The following is a 24,559-nucleotide window of genomic DNA, read 5'->3' as shown; positions in this document are numbered from 1 at the left end:
GTTCCTATGGAGAAAAAAAATATCTTTACAGCATTGGACTTTCCTTTCACCACCAGATGCATCCACAGCTGAGCATCCTTTCGGCTTTGGCTCAGTCGCTTCCCTCTTTCTGGCATTATTAGTAGTAGCCCTCTGCTCTTCTCCAGTAGCATATTGGACACCTTCCAACCCGAGGGGCTCATCTTTCAGCTTCATATCTTTTTGCCTTTTGGTACTGTCCATGGGGTTTTCATGGCAAAGATACTGGAATGGGTTGCCATTTCCTTCTCCAGTGGATCATGTGTCAGAACTCTCTGCTATGACCTGTCTGTCTTGAGTGTCCCTGCACAGCACAGCTCATAGCTTCATTTACCTACGCAAGCCCTTTCACCACGACAAGGCAGTAATCCATGAAGAGGAGATAATGATGAGTGCCATCTATTTTAAAACTATTACTTGCCTGGAATGTATGGAGTAGGCGACCTACACAAAGTTGTATAAAACAAATAATAAACAACATGCTATAGGTAACTTAATACCTTTATGAATGAGCAACATGTTTTAATTTGAAAACAGGGAAAACTGTTTCCTTCAATCTTCATTTTCTATAAAATATTAGTTTAATTCTCTAATTTTAATTTTAGATCAAATATAATCCATCATAACTGACATGAACAACACCATGAGGGAAGATCTTTACAAAGCATTGAATGACCTCCTTGAGAAGCAATTTAACAGTTTTAAATGGTGGCTAAAATTTATTAACCATAACGGAAAGCCAAACATTCCTACAGCTTCATTGGAGAAAGCTAATCAACAAGAAGTTGTAGATCTCCTGATTCAATATTATGGAGAAGATGCTGTAGAGGTGTGCATTTATGTCCTTAAAAAGAACAATATATATGAAATTGCTAAAAAACTTGAGGAAACTCTACAAATAGGTAAGAAAATCCAACATATTATAGAAAAGTTATCTCCATGTGAGATCAACTGGAAATAAAAATTGGAAACTGCCTGCCACTGAAATCCTTCTCTGCACTCCATGCATTGCTCTAGAACCATATTATTATAACATGAAAGGATGGGAAAGTGAGTGCCTGCCTCACCTCTGGAGTAGAGTGTTTCACAGGATGGGGGTAGAGACAGAGAAGGCTCTGTTCCTGGACTCTGCCAGTCAGAATTTTTAGTTGACAGTGTCCACAACATACCTTACCTGCATGACTGGGTGGGACAAACTGAATTAATGGGATTAAGACAGCTCTGTAGTAACCTGGCCGCATTCCATATAGGGCTTTAAAGATTATAACCTTGAATTGGATTCAGAAGCAGTCTGGGCATCTCCACAGGATTTGTATCCTGCTTGGTACCTAACTGGGGTCGAATCCGAGAGATTTTATCCTCCAGTTACAAGAAAAATTCCTTTGCACAGTCCTGTAAATAGGCTTCCAGCCTCACTTTTGCCTAGGAGAGTCCTGGTAAGCCTAAACAGAGCCCTTGGGCAGCATTCTGCAAATGCAGTAAGAGAGGAGACGTACTGGCATTTTGACACTCTTACTGCCATGAGTTAGGCCTATCAGCAGCACTAGCTTATGTGCATTTGAATTCATTCTTATTTTCCTCCAGTAGTGCTCTAGGAGCCTCTTGATCCTTTTCAACTCCCTCAACTCCTCAGTGAATTATAGGGAGCAACAGGAGCAATGGTCCAAAAGAGACCGCACAGACGCAATCCTGTCTGAGGCCTTGGCCCTTTCCCTATTCCAGGCAGCCACCAGGATGTCTGGAAGAGTATGTAACAGATCAAAAGTTATTTCCCCCAGCTCCCTTTGAAGCCCAATTGGCTCCATTAGTCACTGGGGGTAGACTAGTCAAATGGGTCCAGCCTTCCTGCAAAGCAGGGAGGGTAGAGAAAGAGAACCACAAAGTCACCAGGATGTGATATCACCATGATTTTGTTCATGCTTTTATCTAGCAAGCTTCCTGACATGATACAGCATTACAATATCTTACAAGTGGTGATGCTATTGTTGCTACTAGAGAAGTGAGCAGAGCATGAAGTACTGGGTGGAAGCAGAGAACAAAGAAGGGCAACTTCTATCTTGCAGCAATCCCAAGTGGAAAGAAATTGAGAGCTGATCTTTGGGAAGGACAGTCCCAAATATCTAAAATCCCCTGAGTATATTTTTACAGTGGGGATGCCAAATTAGGGAGCCAAAAAGCATCCCAGAACCAGTTGCAATTCCAAGAAGAAATTCCATTTGTCTCTTGTTGCAACATGTAGGGCTGCTTTAATTTGCTTGATATTCTGTTGGATATCTCATCAGACTGGTCTCTGTAAAAACATCCATATTTTTGAAGGAAGGCACAATCCACACACACACACTTGAACATCCCTGTCCAAAGATCTAGGGTGCTGCCCTTTTATCAAACTACTTAGACTAGAAAAGAAAAGGCTAAAAAGATTGAATGGCTGACATGGTATCATTGAAACCCAGTTCACATTTAGCTGAAATATGGTGAAGAGCTCACTCAGCTTCTAAAACTCCGATGCCCAAAAGAGACATATTTGTAATTGGAAAACCCAAAAGAACCATTATCCAAAACGGGAGCTTTGCTGGACTAAAGATAGAATGCAAAATTATTTAAGTTTAAGTTTAAGATTCACTTGGAAAGTAAATTATGGAGGACTGTAATATGACACACCCCATCAATTCCACAAAGGCCTCACCTTGGGCAGGTGAGGATTTCTACCCCTACCATCCACATATAAAAAACAAACCAAAAGTAGAGATGAAGATGATGAAAGGTGGGGACTTTAAGTAGAGGCCAAGCAGGATGAAAAATGCTGCCAAGCAGATCCTGCAGCTTTGAAGATACCTAAAGGAAACAATTACCTAGATCCTTTCCAGTCATGGTTCAGGCTGGGAACTAGCACTAGGATGATCTTGATTGCATTTATAAATGACCCCTGATGGGAGCAGGACATGAGTAGCACATCTATCCTAAGTCTCCTTGATCTCTGGATTGCCTTTAATGCCAAGGATGTTGATATCCTTTTGGAACACTTTAGTACAGGCTTGTCAAACTGGTGGCCCATGGGCTGGATGTGTCACACGCAAGCCATACCCACTCCATCTCCGCAAAGGCAAAAAACATCGCCATACGTCACAATATGTCATGTGACACGATCGAGTTTGACACCTGTGACTTAGTGTTTTAGGAGTGGGAGGAGTGATTTAATGGTAGCTCTCCTTCTTCCATACAAGCTAGACTGGGAGATAAGGCAAGGGCACAGTTAGTTATGTCTGGTAATTTTCACAGTTGTGGGCCATTCACATCTGCCTATAAATGAAAAGAGGTAAACAGGAAAAGAAATTTATAGGAACATATATGAACTATTAGATATGAAATCCAATATACATTGCAAATGTAGGCATCCGTAGAGTCACCCATGTAGTTACCTATTTAAAAAAGCTCTGAAATTATTTTTTAAATAATTTGTATTTTACTAATGATAGACCATCTTCACTTACAGATATTGATGCTCACTGACCGCCAGATTCATCAGGTAAGGCAGCAGTCATTTAAAAGTTCACCATTCGGGGAGGACATACATTTTGACAGCAGCAATCCTTCCCATAAGTGATAGCTGTAAATTTTTCCACCTCTCCAAATCTCTAACTGTCTGATTATAAAGGGGAATGGTTGTTTTTGTTCCAAACTGCCCCGATAAGTTTGGATAGGGAATTCTTCAACAACTTGAACAGAGTTATTTCTAAATTTATTTGGCAAAGTAAAAAATCAAGGATTAAGCTCAGGATGATGCAGGAACCTAAAATTAGAGGGGGATTTGGACTCCCAAATTGGGAGCTTTACCATCAGGCAGCCATTCTGATATGGGTGAAGGACTGGATTGCCCTGAAAAGGAGGTGGCTATTGGCGGCAGAAGGTTATGGCCTTCAACACGGTTGGTACCACTTCTTATGGCCAGGACAGTCAGCCCGACCGAGGTATTTTTGGAATCATTATTTACCTAAGATCCTAGGGGATACCTGGGAAAGACTTAGGAGAAAGTTGTATCTGAAGATACCATGTTGGATCTCAATTCAGGAGGCCCTGGTATACCCAACATTATGTAAAGGAGAGAAGGTCTTGACCTATGAAGATATTTTGGATACTCAGGGCAGACTGAAGACACGGGAACAACTGAGGTCAGAGGGGTGTAACATAGACTGGAGGGCCTACACCCAAATACACTCAAGATGGAAGAAAGATCAGGAGAGCGAAGGGATATATCATGGAAAACAAGAATTGGATAAAATCTTATTAGGTAATGACAGGAAAGTCTTATCGAAATGCTATTCTTACCTATTATCATTGAAAGCGGGGGAGGAAGTCGTTAAAGACTCCATGGTTGCTTGGGGGCGAAATATGGGTTATTCATTGGATCTTCAAAAATGGGAGGAGATTTGGCTTAAAAATTTAAAATTAACTATGACATCCTCTTATAAAGAGAATATTTATAAGATGGTTTATCGATGGCACCTACCTCCAGCTAGATTAGCTAAAATGTTCCCCGGGACATCTTCACAGTGCTGGAAATGTCGGCATAGCAATTGAACTTACTTCCACCAATGGTGGACATGCCCACTGGCAGCTAAATATTGGAAGAAAGTACGATGATGATTGCTTGAAATCACACATTGTAGAGTGGAACTGAAACCGGGGTTAGACTTGCAAATATTGGATTGACTAAATGGTATTTGATGTTGCACATAATTACTGCAGGGAGACTGGCATTCACACAAGAATGGAAGAATGAGGACTTACCAATGGACTCAAAAATAATTTATAAAATCATGGAATGTGCAGAGTCCGATAGACTTACAAAACTGATCAAGGGTAAAAGAGACTCAGACTTTTATGGTAGTTGGAATATGTGGTATGATTGGACCCAGAAACGATGGGAGAGAGACAAAGGATAATGTTGGGTTATAATTATAGATGATGGTATATTTATAGTAATTAATAAGTATTGGAAATGTAAATTTGTATACAAGAATCTGTAAATATTTTCTATTTTTACTCTCTGATTATTGGTGTATATATATATGGATATTTTGGTGATGTTACACAGTGATAGAAAAATTATTATACATTTGTTTTTGATTTTTTTTAACTATAACAAAATGCTCTAATAAAAAAATTAAAAAGAAAGTTCACCAAATTATGTTTAATTCAAGCATGAATGGGCCCTAACTTTAAACCTAACTCTAACTCCAATGGGAAAAGCTGCAAAGTGGTTTTGGCAGTGCAGGCAGTGCAGGCAGGAAGGAAGGAAGGAAGGAAGGAAGGAAGGAAGGAAGGAAGGAAGGAAGGAAGGAAGGAAGGAAGGAAGGAAGGAAAATCCCTAATGTTCCCTGCCAGCTTCCCAAAAGAAAGCTCAATGGAAAGTTGGCAGGAACTAAAGTCATTCCCCACCCACTCCCACTGCTGTTTTTCTGTCTCCTGTCATTCTGTTTCTCTGTTCAAAGAAGGAAATATATCTAAAATTATGACTCAACAGTCAATACTAGATAACTCAGCAGGTTATCTAGTATTACATTTTAATTGTCCATTCATAGACTCCGTTTGTACACAACTTGTTCAGATTTTGCAGATTACTTATTTGTTTGGTTTTCACATTTCTGAATTGCCCATCTCCCTCAAAAAGGGAGTCTTTCTAATAATATGAAATCTTTAGTCCATTGGCTAATTGGGGCCATAAATGCATCTTCCCAATCTCCAATAGAAAGTATTTTTACTGCTAAGGATGGCACAGAAAATCCATTTCTGTTGTCCAGCTAGCAATGTTCCCATAATAGGTAATAGTTCCCAGAATATAGCCATTCCAAAAAGTTTAAACCCATTTTAAGTCAAACTGATGCACATAATAATCTCTTCTCAAAATATAATAATGTTAGAATGTTGCTAATATTTATATATATGTATATGTATATATATATTTAATGACATGTTATTCTCACATTTTCAAAAGGGCAATGGTTTATTGATTCCTTTTCTGTACAAATGTAATGGGGGACCTATAAATATTATTTTATATTGAATAAATTATAATCTAAGATATATTGAAAATTTTGATACTGACAGTAAGTATGTTGTTGTATTAAATTAAATCTCTACCTATTACTTAAATTCACTTTTTAAATTGTACATGTCAATGATTTATTGGAAATTAATATTTATAAAGTCTATCTGGGATGTTAAGTTTAATAAGATTGATGATTACTTCTAATTATCTATGTGTCTCTGAAGCTGAAATGCTGCAGGTCCAAAATAAGATGCCAATATATGTTGCATCAGTGGAATGCTAAAGTAAAAAGATATTTATCCTTTAAAAAAGGAAATTAAAACTAACATCATAATCATCATTATTATTGTTATTATTATTATTATTATTACTATTATTATTATATAATCAGTCTAAAGTAAAAATCTCAACATAGATTCAAACCTTCCATAGAATAGAGATTTTGTTTTTAAAAAAATTATTTGATTATTGCATTGCATCAATTAAATATGGGAAAAGGTACCAAAATGCAATTTTCTACAAATAGTTTACCATAATATTCAACTTGGCTATAATAGTGACAAGGGTTATGTCTAATCTGTTATGTTCTGAAGGTGATGCCATCTAAATAACCAAGAATGACATATATAACTATTCCAAAAGATCCTAGGAAGGGTATTAATATTGAATGAAGTTGCTCTAAATTTGGTTATGGTCAGACTATCTTTAAAAAGTCAACCTTGTATTTGTGGGAAAAGAGGAGGAGGAGGAAGGAGAAAGGAGGAGAAAGAGAAGGAGAAAGAATTGTCTAATAGTATAATTCAAAATTTGGGAAATCGAAAGCCCATCTATGAATAACAACTACATATTTTTCACACATAGTCTGAATTGAAGAAACCCATATCTATCCATCTGTCAGTCTCTTTTGTTTCTGAATAAAAAACAATCACATAAAATATAACTTGTGGCGGTATTATATTCATTCTAAGAATATTTCCCATATCTCAGGTGGGTAAGTTTTAAAGAATTCCATCTATCAATGTCTGAAGAAACATATTTATATATATTATTAGTATTTAGTGTAATTATTTCATAAATGTTATGTAGAACAAGAACTAAAAAATAAATAATTATTATTTAATGTATTGATTAGCAAATATTTTCCTATTGACATCAGTTTCTATTTAGACTAATTAACAGAGTATCCTACAATTTCCCTAAACAAATTAATCAGAGAGGGGAATGGGGGTGGCTTCAAGGAGAAGATGCAGTAGTACTATACACCTAATTGACTTTCTTATGCGGGCCTTATTTTTCATATTTTATTTTGATTCATTCTTTTTTTAGATTACAGAAGCCACATTCAAAAAAAATTTCAAACCATCGAAGATCCTAATTCTATTCCTGGTGAATATGTATCTCTAAACCAGAGATACTCAAAGCTAATCATCCTAGATTATCACCGGTCTGAAGAGGAAAGAGAAGATGAAATTCTGGCGACAGGAAGGAAACATGTTGAAATCATCAGCAAGAGAGCAAAGTCTTCAACGAACATTAAAACGTTATTTAACCCTGATAAATGTGGACTAATTCCACAAGTTGTTGTGTTGCAAGGAGCTGCAGGAATTGGAAAAACCATGATGGCCAAAAAAATCATGCTTGATTGGGCATCTCAACAACTTTACCAGGACAAATTTAATTATATTTTCTATATTTATTGTAGAGAGATGAATCTCCATGCAGAACCAGAAAAGAGTAGCATTGCAGAAATAATTTCGAAGCAGTGGCCCAAGTATCATTCAGTGAAAAATGTCACTCGAAATATATTGAAAAATGAAGAGAAGCTTCTGTTCATAATTGATGGGTTTGATGAATTAAGATATTCCTTTGATCAGTCTGAAGATGACTTTTGTACTGATCCCTGGAAGAAGGAGCCAATGAGAATTCTTTTGAGCAGTTTATTTAAAAAAAAGCTTCTACCTGAATCTTGTCTTATAATCACAACAAGACCTATTGCTTTGGAGAAACTCCATCGATGTTTAGAGCATCCACGGTATTTTCAGATATTGGGGTTTTCAACAAAGGAGAGGGAAGAATATTTCTACAATTTTTTTGAAAATATAAACCAAGCAAGTCAAGCTCTCAGATTTGTGAAACAAAATGATATGCTTTTCACCATGTGTGTCATTCCCCTTGTGAGCTGGATCATCTGCACAGTGGTGAAACAAGAGATGGAGAGAGGCAAGGATCTGCAGAAGACACCATGCACTCTCACTGCAATCTATATGCTGTATCTCTCCAGCTTGTTAAAATTTCATCACAAAGAATCCAAACAGGATATCCGAGCAAATGTGAAAGGTTTGTGCTCTTTAGCCACAGAAGGAATCTGGAAACAACAAATACTATTTATGGAGGAAGAAGTCAAGAAGCATAGTTTCGATCAGGAACAATCCCTCTCCCTCTTTCTGAATGAGAACCTCTTCAAAAGGGACATTGATTGTATTCAAACCTACAGCTTCATTCACTTAAGCTTCCAGGAGTTTTTTGCTGCTTTGTTCTATGTTCTAGAAGGGGAGGAACGACATTCTGAAAATCAGAATAAACATTTGCAGACACTATTAGAAAGACATACATATTTTAGGTCTGATTTTGCAGTAGGATTTCGCTTCCTCTTTGGTTTCCTAAATGAAGATAAAAGAATGAGAGAATTGAAAAAAGAATTCGGATGGGAAATTTTTCCTAATAATAAAGAGTTCCTATTAGACTGGGTGAAAAATAACATTAAAACAAGAATTTATTTCAATATGCAAAAAGAAATGTTTAGTTATTTATATGAGACCCAGGATGACAATTTTGTAAAAAATGCACTAGATGGTATCACTGAAATAAATTATCAGTGCAATTTAGATATGGAATTGATGATCCTGGCCTATTGCATACAACACTGCCAGAATTTGGAGAATCTCCATATCGAAAACCATACATTTCTATATCAGGCAGAGAAAGAATTATTTCTTCCAGAAAATGAGTAAGTATTTTTGAAAGTTTATAACCCATTAGGTATTTAATTCGGTTTATGATCCTGCCACTGCTATTCTCTTACTTATTCTCTCAAAAATAAAAAAAAAGTGTCAGAAAAATGACACTTAAGATTATAGATAAATGTCTTTAAGCTGCTATGTTAGAGAGGGGTCTCAATCCTCAATCCTAACCCTTTTAAATGATATTTTAGAAACTTGATTTTTTTATACATTGCCCGACACTGACAGTCTGTAAAGAGTGATTTGAAGTTCTTTTGGCCATAAGTAAGCTCAGGCTCTTTCTCCCTGTTAACTAAGAAGAACTACATTCAGCAGTCTGAAATGTTCCATGGCACTGCATTTGAATGTCCATTGTGGATAAAACTTTCTAACTTATGGCAGATAATATAAGGAAGTTCTTCTACAATAATTGGAAATTTCTGAACTTCCTTTCAGGAAGAGACACTGATTGCCTTTCCTCAGCCCGTTCTATAAAAAGCAGGTGTTTGTTTTTTTTTTTTTCAATTTGATTTATATGCCACCCTTCTCCGGAGACTCAGGGCGGCTTATAGTGCGTTAAGCAATAGCCTTCATACTTTTGTATATTTTTATACAAAGTCAGTTTATTGCCCCCACAAACTGGGTCCTCAATTTACCTACCTTAGAAAGGATGGAAGGCTGAGTCAACCTTGAGCCTGGCGAGATTCGATCTTACTTTAATTGCAGACAGCTGGTGTTAAATTACAGTGCTTAGTCTGTTGAGCTATCCAGGCTCTCTAGTTGGACTTCCCTTCCCTTCCAACTCTATTCTATTCTAGTAATTATAGGCAATAATTATTCTCTGAAGATGAATGAATATGATTATGTATGGTGTGTATCCATGCGTGAGTATATAACATTTGCATCAATGGTGGATTGCTCCCAGTTCGCACCGGTTCGCAAGAACCAGTAGTAAAAATTTGTAGTAGTTCGGAGAACCGGTAATAACATTGGCTGGCCATGCCCCCGAACCTGTCCCCGGCCTGGTCGCCGCTTGCTTACCCTGCCCACCTCATCAGAAGCTTTTTGTTTTTTTACTTTTAAAAGCATTTTTTCTACAACCTCTTCAGCCAAAAAAATGCTTTTAAAAGTAAAAAAAAAAAGCCTCTGATGATCATGCGGCTCAGCTGGGATCACCAGAGGCTTCTAAAAGCATTTTCTTCTGCAACCTCTTCAGCCGAAGAGGTTGTAGGAAAAAAAATGCCTTCAAAAGCCTCTGGCAATCCCAGCTGAGTTGCCTGATCGTCAGAGGCTTCTAAAAGCATTTTTTTCTGCAACCTTTTAAGGTTGTAGAAAAAATGCTTTTAAAAGTAAAAAAAAAAGTTGGCCATGCCCACCCAATCACATTACCACCACCACCATCAAGCCATGCCCACAAAATAAGCCACACCCACAGAAGCAGTAGTAAAGAATTTTAGGACCCACCCCTGATTTGCCTATTGCTTCTCATGTCTTGATTGTGGGATTTTGAGTTTCCTGAAATATTCTCTGTGATTCCTTTTGTGTGTGTGTGTGTGTGTGTGTGTATATGTGTATCTAGGATGCCATGCTTAATCTTAATTCCCTCAAGTAAAGCTCTGTAACCATTTCATTTACAAAATGGTCTTGTTTTTACTATTACTTTCCCATATTAAAATATGAAGAAATTCATTTGTGGTTACTTTACAAATGGATTTTACAATTATATTTGCAAAGTATAGGGACTGGAAACACTGAAATCTGAGAACAAAAATGTCTTTCCCCATTAGGAAATGGAGTTTGGATGAAAGATATGTGGAAGACTTCTTTAAAGCACTGACAAAGCTGAGACACTTACAAATCCTGAGGTAAGAAACTGCTTGCATTTTATCACAGATGTCATTGATATAAAAACAATACATAGTATTTTAAGTTTATATATTACTATAATATTTCTGTATCAGACTCTCATCAGTTTCTCATGGTCGCAATAGAGGAGGCTTTGCTGAGGGTTCCTGCAACCTGGGAAGGAACTGGATGATAACAGACACTGAGAGAAAAGAAAATTTTAGAAAATGTAAGGAAGGGAATTACTGCACGAAATGCAGTGTATATTGTTGGAAGGCCTCCTCCGTAGAGAAAAAACAGAGCCATGCCCCCCACCCAATCTGTTTTTTGTGTATTTGTGGGAGAAAGTCTGAGGAAGGGTATGTTCATAATGGTTATGGAAGGTAAAGAAAGAGGCTTATGTGGCATGTAATATGGGTTGAATTGGTAGGTGAGTCAATGGAAGCACTTGACAAAAAGCAGTCTGCTCTTGGCAGAGAAAATGAATTAGAGTGGTTGTGTGCATAGCTTGTTAAAATAGAATTGATTGTGGTGGAAAGATTGGGGAACTGAATTGAGGGAATGAGGCTGGGCATTGTATTTCTTCTACCTCTCCTCCAAAGAGGAAAAGTATGTCTCCAGTTCATCACAAACATATGAGAAAGCGAACAAACTTATAGTTCCCAGAATAAGACGGACGGAGAGATGGATCCTCATCTGAAAGTCAATTTCATAATACTCAATGGATTCATAGGTTACTTTTTCAGTTTTAATAAATCTTAATAATCTTAATAATCAGAGATTGGAAGGTCCTATTCTTTTCTAATAATCTCTGCCAGCCCTATATATTGTTATAAAAGAAGGTCAACTGTAATGGTCTGTGAGAACAACCTTGAGGAAGAAGAGAAAGAGCCACAGTCAATGCAACAGTCAGGTAAAAGCCCATAGTAGGAATGTAATTTGAGTAAATATCTCAGAGTTCACCCTCCCTGGTTCTCTTTAGGATAAGGGAAGGGAAGGGAAGGAGGAGAGATGTTCAAATCTCACATTTTCACAAAGACAATATATATATAGACAAATGTTCCTTATTACTTTTGGAGTTACTAAAAGTGGGTGAAGAAGAATAAGAGAGGGATTAATTATCTTTTTTTCAAGAAAGCCTAAGTATACTGGGTTAAACTGGCTCCATACAAACAGCATGCAACACCAGTTGTGAAATTTAGTTTCTGCTGTGAAAATGGATTATATTCTTGCTTCTTGTGTATTTTTTTAAATACACAAGATATATATTTGCAATCATAAAGAGTAAAGTTATTCTAAGAGGAAACTTCCCAGCAGTAGTTGTGATGATGGTAGTTGACTTTAATTAGTCGACTTTAATTAGTTGACTTTAGTTGACTAGGTTAGGGCTCTTTTGCTTAAATTCCAGGAGCACTCCGGACAAAAGAAAGGCATCTTTCCCTCCCTGGTCTAATGGCAACTGAGAGATACCCACCCAGTATCATGCATAAATCTTAAGGTACCATGGCAGTATTTTTAAAAACCTCACTGCTTGGAGTATCTGCAAATGGCATGAGTGCTTTTTGGTGGCAAAGTCTAGAGAATAAGTAGCTAGGGGGAAACAGGTCCACACTATCCAAACTGACAGTTCAGTTGAAAGAGTTGAAGCTGGAAAAACCACTCTTGTTTTCCTTGGAAGTTTGGCAAATTATCTTCTTCGGGTTTTACTAAGAAGCCATGAGGCAACCTGCCAGGGAATCTTATAAAACTGACATTCTTGACAGTATAGTTTAAGTTTCTTAGACCAGTTTCAGCAATCCAAACGTAACACTTAGCAGTATCACTTAGACTTATATACTGCTCCATAGTGCTTTATAGCACTCTCTGAGCATTTTACAATGTACACTATTACTTCCAACAATCTGGGTTTTCATTTTACCAACCTCGAAAGGGTGGAAAGCTGAGTCAGCCTGAGTCCCATCAGGATCAAACTCCAGACTTTTTCAGTAGAAAAAGATTATTAAGTTTAGCAATAGCAATAGCACTTAGACTTATATACCACTTCACAATACTTTACAGCCCTCTCTAAATGGGTTCTCATTTTACTGACCTCAGAAGGATGGAAAGCTGAATCAACCTTGAGCCAGTCAGGATCGAAATCCTGGCAGTGGAATGCAGAGTTTTCCTGCAATGCTGCATTCTAACCACTGTGCCACCACAGCTCAAGTTTACCTTGAACATTATAGTTAGAATTGTTGTAAGGTATTTTACCACTAGAACATTACACCAGACAGATTTTGAAAAGGAGTACTCCTTTTCTGTGAAATGCTGGAAATGTAACGAAAAGATTTAATCCCTCCTCCATACCTCCATATATGGTGGCAATGTTGCAAAGCTCAGCAATACTGGAAAATAATTCATTATAGAAGGGAACAAATTTTGAAGTCATAATTCCATTTCGTCCTGAGGTATTTTTATTAAATGTTACTAAACACATTTCTTCAAAATATACTGAACTAAAATTCAGTACATGTTAACCATTGCAAGGATTTTATACGCTCTTTATTGAAAAAGATCTTTGATCCTATCTATAGAAGTAGGGATAATGAAATTGTGGGAATATACTTTAATGTCTATATTAGTTTAAAGAAAATTGGACTTAGAAATTATTTGGAAACCATTTTTAGATTACAACCAGACACTAGAAATGGTGCCATATCCAGCATACGGGTTTCAATGTTTCATTTTGATAATCTACATATTATTTACAGGATTATTTTAGTGTACTTTTTATCATCTCTAGTTTTTCTTTTTTCATCTTATTGACTTCAGTTTGTGTTAAACAAGTATCTTTACAGTTCAATACAGACATTTTTTTTTACTAGAAACTGAGTATGGCATGTCTTACAATAGTTGTAGGTGTGTTCATCATAGGATATTTTAGATCATCATCATTTAATGCTTTCTTGAGATGTTTATCATCTCTGTACCATCCATTTTTATATATGATACTTCTGTATTATCTTTTTCCATTCTTCTTTGAAAATTATAAATGTAAAGCATACCTATCAGATACCATTCTAATGCTTCTGAATAATTGCTGTTGTTTGGGGGGATATTCCATCAGAATTCTTCAACAGGCTTCTTACTGATATCTTCAGGGAAAGCCAGAATGTTAACGTTGTACTTAAAGAACACAGAGGTGTCTTTTGACAGTTAATCATCTGAAAATATATACAGGCAGAGGCACTTCAGTTGTAATATATAATCATATTATTATCAGTTCCTACAAGAATACAGTTCACACTTGTTTGCCAAGGGGAAAAAAAGTAATTTCTCAGATTCTTCTCTACAGGCTTCCTGGAGGGTTCCTGACCAAATCCTGCAGCAGGCATCTTGAAAAAACATTCAGGAGAAATCAGAGGTTGGAGCAGTTGGAGTTGTCCCTCGTGAATGCAGATGGCAAAGCAATGGAATTGCTGTGTGCAGGGCTGCAACATCCGGATTGTAAAGTAAAAGAACTGCAGTGAGTGACCAGTATTTCTTTTTCATTTTGATGTCTCTCTTGGAGTTCTGGAAATATATTCATGAAAAGACACTTCCAGTTGTTATATATGACTATATTCTCTTCAGTTCCTTCGAGAATAATACATTTTCTATTCTATACCAGGTTCTAAATTTTTTTACTACCAGTTCTGTGGGCGTGGCCTATTTTGTGGGTGTGGCTTGATGGTCATGTGACAATTCTTTAGGATTTAGCAGAGGTACTGGTCTACCAGGCTTTTAACTGCTTGCAGAGCTGTACCGGTCTACTCATTTGTTTTTGGAGGCACTGGTGTACCCATTCATTTTTGCAGGCACCGGTCTACCCATTTATTTTTGCAGGCATCGGTCTACTCATTTGTTTTCTTTTAACACTGATCAGCTGTAGGGCGGCCCTTTGAAGCCCTGCAGCAAGAGTTTAAACAGTTTTTTTCTCTCTAGCCGATCAGCTGGGACTCAGGAGGCAGAAATAGATTGGGGGTGGGGCCAAATAAAAGGTAAGAATAATGCAGGGGGGGCAGGGAGCAGAACCGGTTCGGTGATGTCATATCGTCACCGCTACCAGCTCGGTGGAACCAGGCCGAATGGGGAGGAACCCACCACTGTTCTATACCCGATCATAATGAAAAAGCCATAAAGAATTTTTGCTAAATGGTATGAAATCTGGGGCCTCCTTACTTTCCTACCTGCTAATTGTTGAGAACCTGGCAGGACTAATTTTTTTTCCCTCTGGGATCTGTTCCTAGGATGAACCATGAAGATTAGAAATTGTTATTAAGACATTTGCAGTTATGGCAGCATTTACGCTGATAAGAATGTCTGCATCTAAATTTCATAGATTTCAAAGTCTGTAACTTTTGCTTTTGCTTTGCAGATATTTTATTCTGCTTCTTTTAACCTCTTCTTTTAAATTTGGATTTAAGCAATTTTGTGGACTATAGTAATTCAGGTGGATTATATCATCCTGTACTTTCTCTTCAATTGTCTACTAGCTTCTTTTAATATACTAAAGATGCTTTGAACTTTCTTCTCCTTATGATTTTGGGAATCTGCTTTGATATAAACAGTGGCTTGAAGTTATTTGATAATGTACATTAAAATTTCAATTTCCATTGTCTTTCAAGAGACCTTTGGCTTGCTATAAATATTACTTTGGTTATTATTAGCATTGAATAATTTGGACTTATCTTTCTTGGTTAACCATAATTCTGTGAATTGTAGTGTGGATATGCCTAATATATATTTATTTCACTGTTTCTAATTGCATTTTGCATTGGGCTAGTTTTGTTTGGCTTATTTTCTTCTTCTATTTCTGCCCACATAAACACTTGTTTGAACTACAAAAAAGCATTCCAATGTAAGATAGTATTTTTTCTCTTTAATGTCAATTGTTTTTTTAAAAAACCTATTGAATCTGTCATGCTTGTTTCCCTCCTTTCAAATATGTTAATTTCTTATAACAAAGATTGTTAATTTTTAATCCTGAAGATATATTCATTCATGCATTTAATTCAGTGACAAAACATTCCTTGTGTACATTTCTCATAATATTTTGTTTATTACATTATGTTGCATTATATATCAGATATATTAATTAATTAATGGATATTAATTAATTAATTCATTAATTATTGATATTAATCTGATACAATCTGATATTAATCTTTTGCTGTTATCATGGGATTTGCTGTAATTTCATCAATCTTGAGCCCATCAGGATCGAACTCTAGACTATGGGTAGAGTTAGCCTGCAACGCTGCATTCTAACCACTGCACCTGACTTAATTGAATTGTTTCATTGAATTGAATTGAATTTTAGATCAAAATGTTAATGTATTTTATATTTGCAGCTGTATAGGAAAACTTGGAAGTTTTTCTTTTGTTATCATTTTTCTTTATTCTTTTGCACTTTTCCTTTCCCTTTTTCCTTTTTAGCAACTTTTGTCTGTTTGTTTTTTATATTTTATCTTTTGTAGAAATTTTATAAAGTATATTTTTAAAAAATAATATACTCTCTGCTTGTTTTTCAAAAATAATTGTAATTTTTCACACTCTTCTCTATAGGCTTTCTGAAGAATCCCTGAACGAATCCTTCAGCAAGCATCTTGCAGAAGTACTCCGGAAAAACCAGGGATTGAGAGTGTTAAAGTTGTTCTTCAAGAACACAGATGACAGAGCAGCAGAAATGCTATGTGAGGGGCTCCAATGTCCAGAATGTAAAATAAAAGAACTATGGTGAGTGAGCAGTGTTTGTTTTTCATTGATGTGTATTATCTTGAATGTTGTTTTTTCTGGAAAGATATCCACAGAGAGGCAGTTCTTGTTTCAATATGTAACTAGGCAACCTGTGACCTGCTCAGACTTTCTTCTTTCCACATATAATATAATCTGGAGCCACTTCCCCTCTCCTCATGATCCTCAGTAGAGGATCTACTCTACTTTCTCTTTCTCTTCCTCCTTAGCTGATCTGCAAACCACTTTCATTGAGATGATGGAGAACAAAGGGAGCTGAGGACTGTGGGAAAAACTGCATCTCCAACTAGCATTGCAGTGTGTCCCCAAGGTCCACCTCCCTCCAGGGGAGAAGAGTGCTCACTCATTGATTGATGGTGTCCACCAGCCAGGCCTACCTCCCCAGCAGGCATCTGAGTCACTGCCTCACCCTTACCTCACTGGCAACAGTGGCTAAGAAAATTCAAATTTTGGCCTAGTTCCAAAGCAACCAATGACCACTCATCTCTCAGATTTTGTCACCAGCCAATTGGACATAGGAGCCAAATGGAGGTGGAAAAGAGGCTGGGTATATACTGCAATGCTGGTTGGAGGTGCAGTTTTTTTCATTCCATCTTTTGTTGCAGCACACAACCTAAGTTGTTTCTGGAAAGTGTAGTTAAAAGACATGGTAATGTTGAAGCAGTCACAACATTGCCAAATGTCATTCCCATAGAAGTCATGGATCCTGGCATTCTATAAATAAGCCTATTTCAGCTTCCTTGGTTCAATAATTGTTGCCTTATTTATATATTTACTTATCAATCAAATTTATACCCTGTCCATCTCAATATATATGTGATTCTGGGTGATTTATAATAAAGTGGACTGTAAAAACCATACAAAAATATACAAAGTAAAAAAGTTGAAGAGAGCATCTTTAAGACACCGGTCACCCCTTGGGCTGCATACCACTGTAGGATCCCCTTGCTAGTTGGCAGAGCCAGGTCTTCATGTTCTTCCAGAAGGCCAAAAGACTAGGGACCAACTTCATTTGTGGAGGTAAGAAGTTCTATAAGGCAGGAGCAATGGCCGAGAATGTCCTTCTCCAAAATCCTCCCAGTAAGAATTCTTTAGCATATGTTAATACAGTTTTCAAATATGTTATTCTGATTCTTCTGAATATTTCTGGAGGCTTGGCAGAGAGTCTTTCAAACAACCAGTACAGGGATCTTGCTGAAGTTGTCAGGGGAAAAAAAAAACAAGTCAATGAGAAAGTTAGGAGTTTCCTGTCCATGTTAAAGATGACAAAGAAATGGAAGCACTGTTCAAGGGGTTCAAACATTCAGAGGATAAGTAAAGAGATTAATGTAACTGAGCAGAATTTTCAGGGTGATTTGTGTTATTACCTCTTGATAGTTTCTCTTTTGTAAATATATTTAAGGAGAGGCTGTACTATTATCCACAAATAAGTATATTCATTTCAGGTTATTCGAGAATACAGTTTATAGATCAATTTGTAATTTTTCTGACTTGTCCCTGTAGGATTAATGAACACTTCTTGAAAGAATCCTGTGGGAAACACTTCCTGCCCCTCAAAATCCCTGAGCCCTTGGACCTGCTTCCACTAGGAACCATACGCTCCTCCTTGCCCCACATCCCAAACACTCACCCTTTACCACATATTTCCTTCTGGAGCTCCTGTTGGGGAAGGAGCTCCTGTTGGGGAAGGAGAAAAAACTGCTTTGTCCCTTGGTGTCACAAAGGTTTCAGGGTTCCCTTGAATTCCCCAATGAATTAAGGCCACTGGAATGATGGTTGCTTCCAGAATGGAGGAACGCGGCCTATAGAGCAGCTTCTTCCCCAAGCTGCATGCTCACAAAGCTGTACTATTATCCACAAATAAAGATATTCATTTCAGGTTATTCGAGACTACAGTTTATAGATCAATTTGTAATTTTTCTGACTTCTCCCTGTAGGATTAATGAAGAGTTCTTGAAAGAATCCTGTGGGAAACACTTCCAGTCCCTCAAAGTCCCTGAGCCCTTGGACCAGGGGTGAAATCTAAATATTTTGCTACCAGTTCTGTGGGTGTGGCTTAATTAGTGGGTGGGGCTTGGTGGTAAAGTGACTGGATGGGCGTGGCCAAGTCAATGTCACTTCTTTGCCCTTTTTTAACCTACAAAACACAACACAACACAACTGGCTCACCCACAATGTAAAAGCAGCTGTGCTAGACCCAAAATGGCCCCTGCAACAAACAGGAACCTCACACAGCCACAAAAAATCCAAAAAACCAATTTTCACACTTTACACACACAAAATTCCACATACAGCTTTGTGAGATTTAGTGTGTTTGTGTAGTTAGAGTGAAACACTACAGAAACACACTAAATCTCAAAAAGCTTCACAAATATTATTTTATTTTATTTTATTTTTATATAAAAGCAGCTAAATTTAAAACTTCCTAAACTTTAAATGGCTAGGTCTAAAAAAAGAACAACTAAAAATTATGATTAGCAGGCAACTCAGCTGGGATCATCAGAGTTTGGCTCGTCAGAGCCATTTAAAAGTAAAAAAAGGCTCTGATGATCGCGCGGCTCAGCTGGGCATGGAGGGCGGGGACAGGGATTTTTGCTACCGGTTCTCCGAACTGCCTACCGCCATCGCTACCTACTCACCCGAGCCAGTCCAAACTAGGAGCATTTCACCCCTGCCTTGGACCTGCCTCCACTAGGAACCATACGCTCCTCCCTGCCCCACATCCCAAACACTCACCCTTTACCACATATTTCCTTCTAGACGTTCTGGAGCTCCCGTTGGGGAAGGAGAAAATGCTGCTTTCTCCCTTGGTGTCATAAAGGTTTCAGGGTGTCCCCAATGAATTAAGGCCACTGGAATGATGGAGAAAGGTGTCATAAAGGTTTCAGGGTGTCCCCAATGAATGAAGGCCACTTCCAGAATGGAGAAACGTGGCCTATAGAGCAGCTTCTTCCCCAATCTGCATCCTCACAAAGCTGTAACTCAGTTGAGCGGAGCTGGGTGCATTTGGATTTATTGCCTTTGAACTGACTGCTTGCAAGTCCACTGCTTAGCTGCATTCAGCTTTGCTCTCTTGGCTTCACCAGTTCCTCCCTCTGCCATTTGCCCAACATAGCTGAGCAGCAAGCCTGCAAACAGCAGGCTTGAAGGTGACATTGTGTTCTGCTCACTTACCTTTGTCCTTCTGCTTATGAGGGTATCCAGGAAGGATAGTGTCTTCTTTCCTTTTTTCCATCTGAGTTTTATTCCTTTGAAAATGTTCTTGGTTGTTGTTTGATTTGTATATTATTCAATTGAATCCTTAGGTTTTGTTTATTATAGAGGCATCTTAAAGAGATAATAATTAAACTGCTGTGATATGACTGAAATTATTATTATTTGTATAATAATAATTACTTTGATTTGGTATGGAACCAAATATGTTTCTGCCATGAAATAAATTATTTGATCCATCAAAAATTAATTAAATGGACTATTGCTTACAAAAATTTACAGATAATGAAAATAAGTTTTTAATCAACCTGTAACAGAAGATAAAATTAAAGAGTCATCTAGCTCTCCATTCTGTCATCTGGAAGCCCCTGAAATGGTTGTGTACCATGTAGGGACAAATGAATGACAAATCAGAGATTGATAGAGTGCAAGCTCAAGAAACCAAATGAAAGGAAATTTTTTGCACTCCTCTCTACAGCCTTCATATAGAGTCTCTGACAGAATCCTTCAGCAGGCCTCTTGCAGAAGTACTCAAGAAAAATCAAACACTGAGAGAGTTTGAGCTGTTTCCCAACAGCACAGATGAAAGAGCAACAGAAATTTTATGTGAGGGGCTTAAATATCCAGACTGTAAAATAGAAGTAATACGGTGAGTGAACAATGTTTGTTTTTCAGTTTGATTTGTATCATTTCTCTTAACTGATTCTATTCTGGAACTATATCCACAGAGAGGCAGTTTCAGTTGCAATACAGTATGTAATCATATTCTGTATGTCAACCCTGAGGCCATTTTTTTGAGATGTCTTAAGGGCTGCCACAGCGAGGCTGTCTGAAGCTTTGGGAACGGGATGGGGAGTAGAGATAGTTGGGGTCCTGCAGCCATAATACAATTCTTTCCCCTGGGAAGCAAGGACATTCTCACCAGGCGTGGATCGATAGCATCAGAAGTTGGGACTGTAACCTGATTGGGACCTGTGATGGATGTCCCACCTGAGGGGAAGGAACTTTGGGTTTGAATTGGGTGGAGAAAACTGTGGGTTTTCAGAATTGTGTTTTCCCCAGATGCACCAATATGACTTGTCCAATAAAGGAGATTATTAATGGATCCAAGGCTGATGATGTGATCTCTACTTTGGGCTCGTTACTTGGAACTCTGACAGTATGGGTCCTTCAAGAGTACGGAATCCATGCTTCTTTTTGAAGATATTATTCTAGTTCAGGCTTCATGGAAAGTCTGCAAAAGAATACTGCAGAGATCTTGCTCAGAAAGTTCTCAGAAAAAAAATCAGCAAGAGAGTTAGGGGTTTTTGTCCATGTTAAGGGTGAGAAATAGAAGCACTGTATGAGTGGTTCAAATATTTAGACTACATGTAGAGAGATTAATGTAGATGAGAGAGTTTTCAATTTGATGTGTGTAATTATCTTTTGTAAACATATCAAGGGAGAAGATCTACAATTATCTACAAATAATAATATTGACTCCAAGTTCTTCAAGACTCCAGGTTAATAGTTGATTTTTTAAGATGTATCTGTAATTTTTCTGTAGACTTAATGAAGAGTTCTTGAGAGACTCCTGTAGGAGACACATTGCAGGAGTTCTCAGGATAAACCAGACCCTGCGTGAATTATATTTGCATGGTGACCACATTAGAGACAATGAGGAGAAGCTGCTGTGTGAAGAACTAAAACACTCAGGGTATAAGTTAAAGATACTATGGTAAAACTTCAGTTAATTCTTTTCTGTTTGATTTGTATATTATTTAACTAATTTCCTAGGTTTTGTTTATTACAGAAACATTTTAATTTAAATAAAATGAAGTGAAATATTTCACTTGTGGCATTTTGAACTTATATTTTCCGTCTTAATGAGAATTTATTCACTTATTTTGTGTAGGTTTTTTATCTGCTTCTTTAATAGAAGATTGTTATGAACTTTTTTCTTGTTCTTATTGAGAAAGAGGCAGAGGTGAAATGCTCCTAATTCGGACCGGATCGCCCGATCCTGTAGCAATGGCGGCGGGTGGTTCGGAGAACCGGTAGCAAAAATCCCTCCCCCACCCCATGCCCAGCTGAGCCGCATGATCATCAGAGGCTGTTTATTTTTACTTTTAAAAGCATTTTTTCTACAACCTCTTTGGCCGAAAGCGAGTTTTTGAAAGAAAGAGAGAAAGAGAAAGAAAGGAGGGAGGGAGGGAGGAAAGGAAGGAAGGAAGGAAGGAAGGAAGGAAGGAAGGAAGGAAGGAAGGAAGGAAGGAAGGAAGGAAGGACTACAAACCTGGCACTAGATGCAGCTTCAGAGGATAATCCAGGGCTGGAAGGGACCTGGAGGTCATCTAGTTCAACCCTACTCCAGCAGGATATTCTTAGTGAGTTTCTGTCTTTTGATCCCCCAGTCACATGGTTACATAGCTACGTCCTCCCAATCACATGACCCCAGCAAGCCACGCCCAGCAAGCTATGCCCACAGAACCGGTAGGAAAGAAATTTAGATTTCACCACTGCTATAATCACCTGATTGCCATATTTTGATTTTACCTAGTTTTGGTTTTTACTATTGTTGTGAACTATCCCACATTTGTGGTACATAAGATAGCTAATTATATAAATCTTATAAATAATCACACACTGAATAATGAGCCTGGCAGTGTTGTTCTTCATAAAACATTATTCTGGGAGACTTTAAGAGCAGTGACTGGTGGATTGCCATGACTTCATTTCTGCTCCCACTTAGCATCTCTTCCTGGTGAGAGAAAAAACATCCACCAATCACTCTTTTGAAAGTCAAAAATGCACTCATTTGGCAGAACTTGGTTATTCTAAAGCCAATGCTCTGACCATCCATCATTCAAAGGATAACTAAACAAGTGTTTAAAAATTAGTGTAAGTGCAGAAGGGCAGCCCAACTCTGTACCTCAGAAGCTCACATATTGCCTAACCAATGCTTTGCAGAGCACCACTCACGCAATGCTCAGGGAAAGGCCTTTGCAGTAACTAGAGGTCTTATTTGTCCTGTAGCCCAAAAGCCACTAGAGAGAGGATGGTACCCAGGCAATCTCAAGAGGCCAAGAAGACCTGGGCAGCAGCATTACCAAGTTCCTTTGTGAGATCTGGCAGATCATCCCTATGACAAGGCTTCTTTCAGGAGCAGAAGAAAAATATAACCATGAAGCTGCAACACCAAAATGTGAATGTAGGCTTAACTATGCCATGGGCTGGGGCGGGGATGAAATATGTCATGAAAATATAGCCTTTAGAAATGGTTGGAGTGACATTTTGGAGCCATGTGAAGATGAGTCCAAAGTGTCAAACATGGTTGACTTTCAGGAGAATCCACAGCAAGCTGAGACTTTATCAAAGGTTGAAATGTGTTTCATGCCTCTTACGTACTTTCAGGTGATATTATGATGCATATTTTGTCATTTGCTTCCTTCACCACAACCCCTCCCCTCCCAATGTCTTCTATTTTAATATGATTAGTATAATGCCTACTAGCTCTTTCAAAGGACCAGTTTATTACAGAGCCTTAAACTGCATTACAGGTAGTCCTCAACTTAAAACCGTTGATTTAGTGACTGTTAAAATCAATGAAAAAAGTGACATGACTTTCACATTTATGGCCCTGATTGGGAGGATGTACTGAGAACCGGGCCAGAAAAAATAGGAGGGAGAGAGGTAATGCTCAAGTTCAGAAATGAAATAAAAATTTGAGAGATCTATGATCTTTACCTAATTCTGGGGGGGGGGGGAATGCTGCAGACCAATGTGAGAAATACTGGGATGCCAAGATTTATTTATTTTTAAAAAAAAAAAAAAGGAAAAGAATTCCCCTCCTAAAATGGATAGATTTTATAGGGATAGCAAATCCTCCCAAAGGGAATGGAAATCAACTTTTGTGAATAGACAAAACATACCTGGAAAGAATGAGATCAAATAAACCCTAGAATTATCTGGGGTGGATCAGATTATATTTGAAGGTGTGGGTCTGCCCCCAGGGATAATTAGATGGATCACTGTAAAGCTCTATTTGGGACAACACTGGAGAATAATCTTTTGTTGACAAGTGTGTTTTTTTTTCATTATAGGGTGAATGGAAAATGTATTCTGTGGAATGGAAAATGGATGGACTACATGTTTTGAGTTTCTTCATGTTTGCGTGCTTGATTTTTGTTTTTGTTTGCATTCGGACTATGAAAAGGAAGAGTTGGAATTTCATATATATTTTTTTTAATTTGATTTATATGCCGCCCTTCTCCGGAGACTCAGGGTAGCTTACAATGCGTTAAACAATAGCCTTCATACTTTTGTATATTTATACAAAGTCAGCTTATTGCCCCCACAAACTGGGTCCTCATTTCACCTACCTTAGAAAGGATGGAAGGCTGAGTCAACCTTGAGCCTTGGAGAGATTCGAACCAGCAGTAAATTGCAGGCAGCTATGTTAATAACAGGGTGCGTAGACCACTGTACTATCAAGGCTCTTTCAAGTGAAAGTCTGAAGAATGTTCTTTCAGCAAGTTTAATGGGAACTGAGGACTTTTCTCTCTTTTCAGATGAAAAATGCCAAGCTACAAGAATTAAAGTTAAGAGAATGAATTTGGGACTTTGGCAGATTTCAAAGTAAATAAACAGAAAACAATGCTGATCAAGGATATGTCTTCTC

The 24,559-nt window shown here is 37.7% G+C and overlaps 1 protein-coding gene across 1 annotated transcript; it reads left to right on the top strand.

Moving 5' to 3' along the window:
- Nucleotides 1–649: 649 nt before the first annotated feature.
- On the top strand, nucleotides 650–24,244 carry NLRP6 (NLR family pyrin domain containing 6). The gene is given in 9 exon segments (XM_070932194.1): nucleotides 650–920; nucleotides 3,512–3,544; nucleotides 7,394–9,074; nucleotides 10,854–10,931; nucleotides 14,246–14,416; nucleotides 16,498–16,668; nucleotides 20,378–20,548; nucleotides 21,446–21,616; nucleotides 23,982–24,244. Coding segments are annotated over 9 exon segments (2,802 nt in total). The 3' UTR covers nucleotides 24,037–24,244.
- The last annotated feature ends 315 nt before the right edge of the window (nucleotides 24,245–24,559 follow it).

Source organism: Pituophis catenifer, unplaced genomic scaffold, assembly GCF_029215685.1.
Source record: "Pituophis catenifer annectens isolate HBS135680 unplaced genomic scaffold, rPitCat1.0.hap2 SCAF_1, whole genome shotgun sequence".
Classification (NCBI taxonomy): domain Eukaryota; kingdom Metazoa; phylum Chordata; class Lepidosauria; order Squamata; family Colubridae; genus Pituophis; species Pituophis catenifer.
The sequence above is the reverse complement of the archived record's forward strand: the minus strand, read 5'-3'. Positions and strand labels throughout refer to the sequence as shown.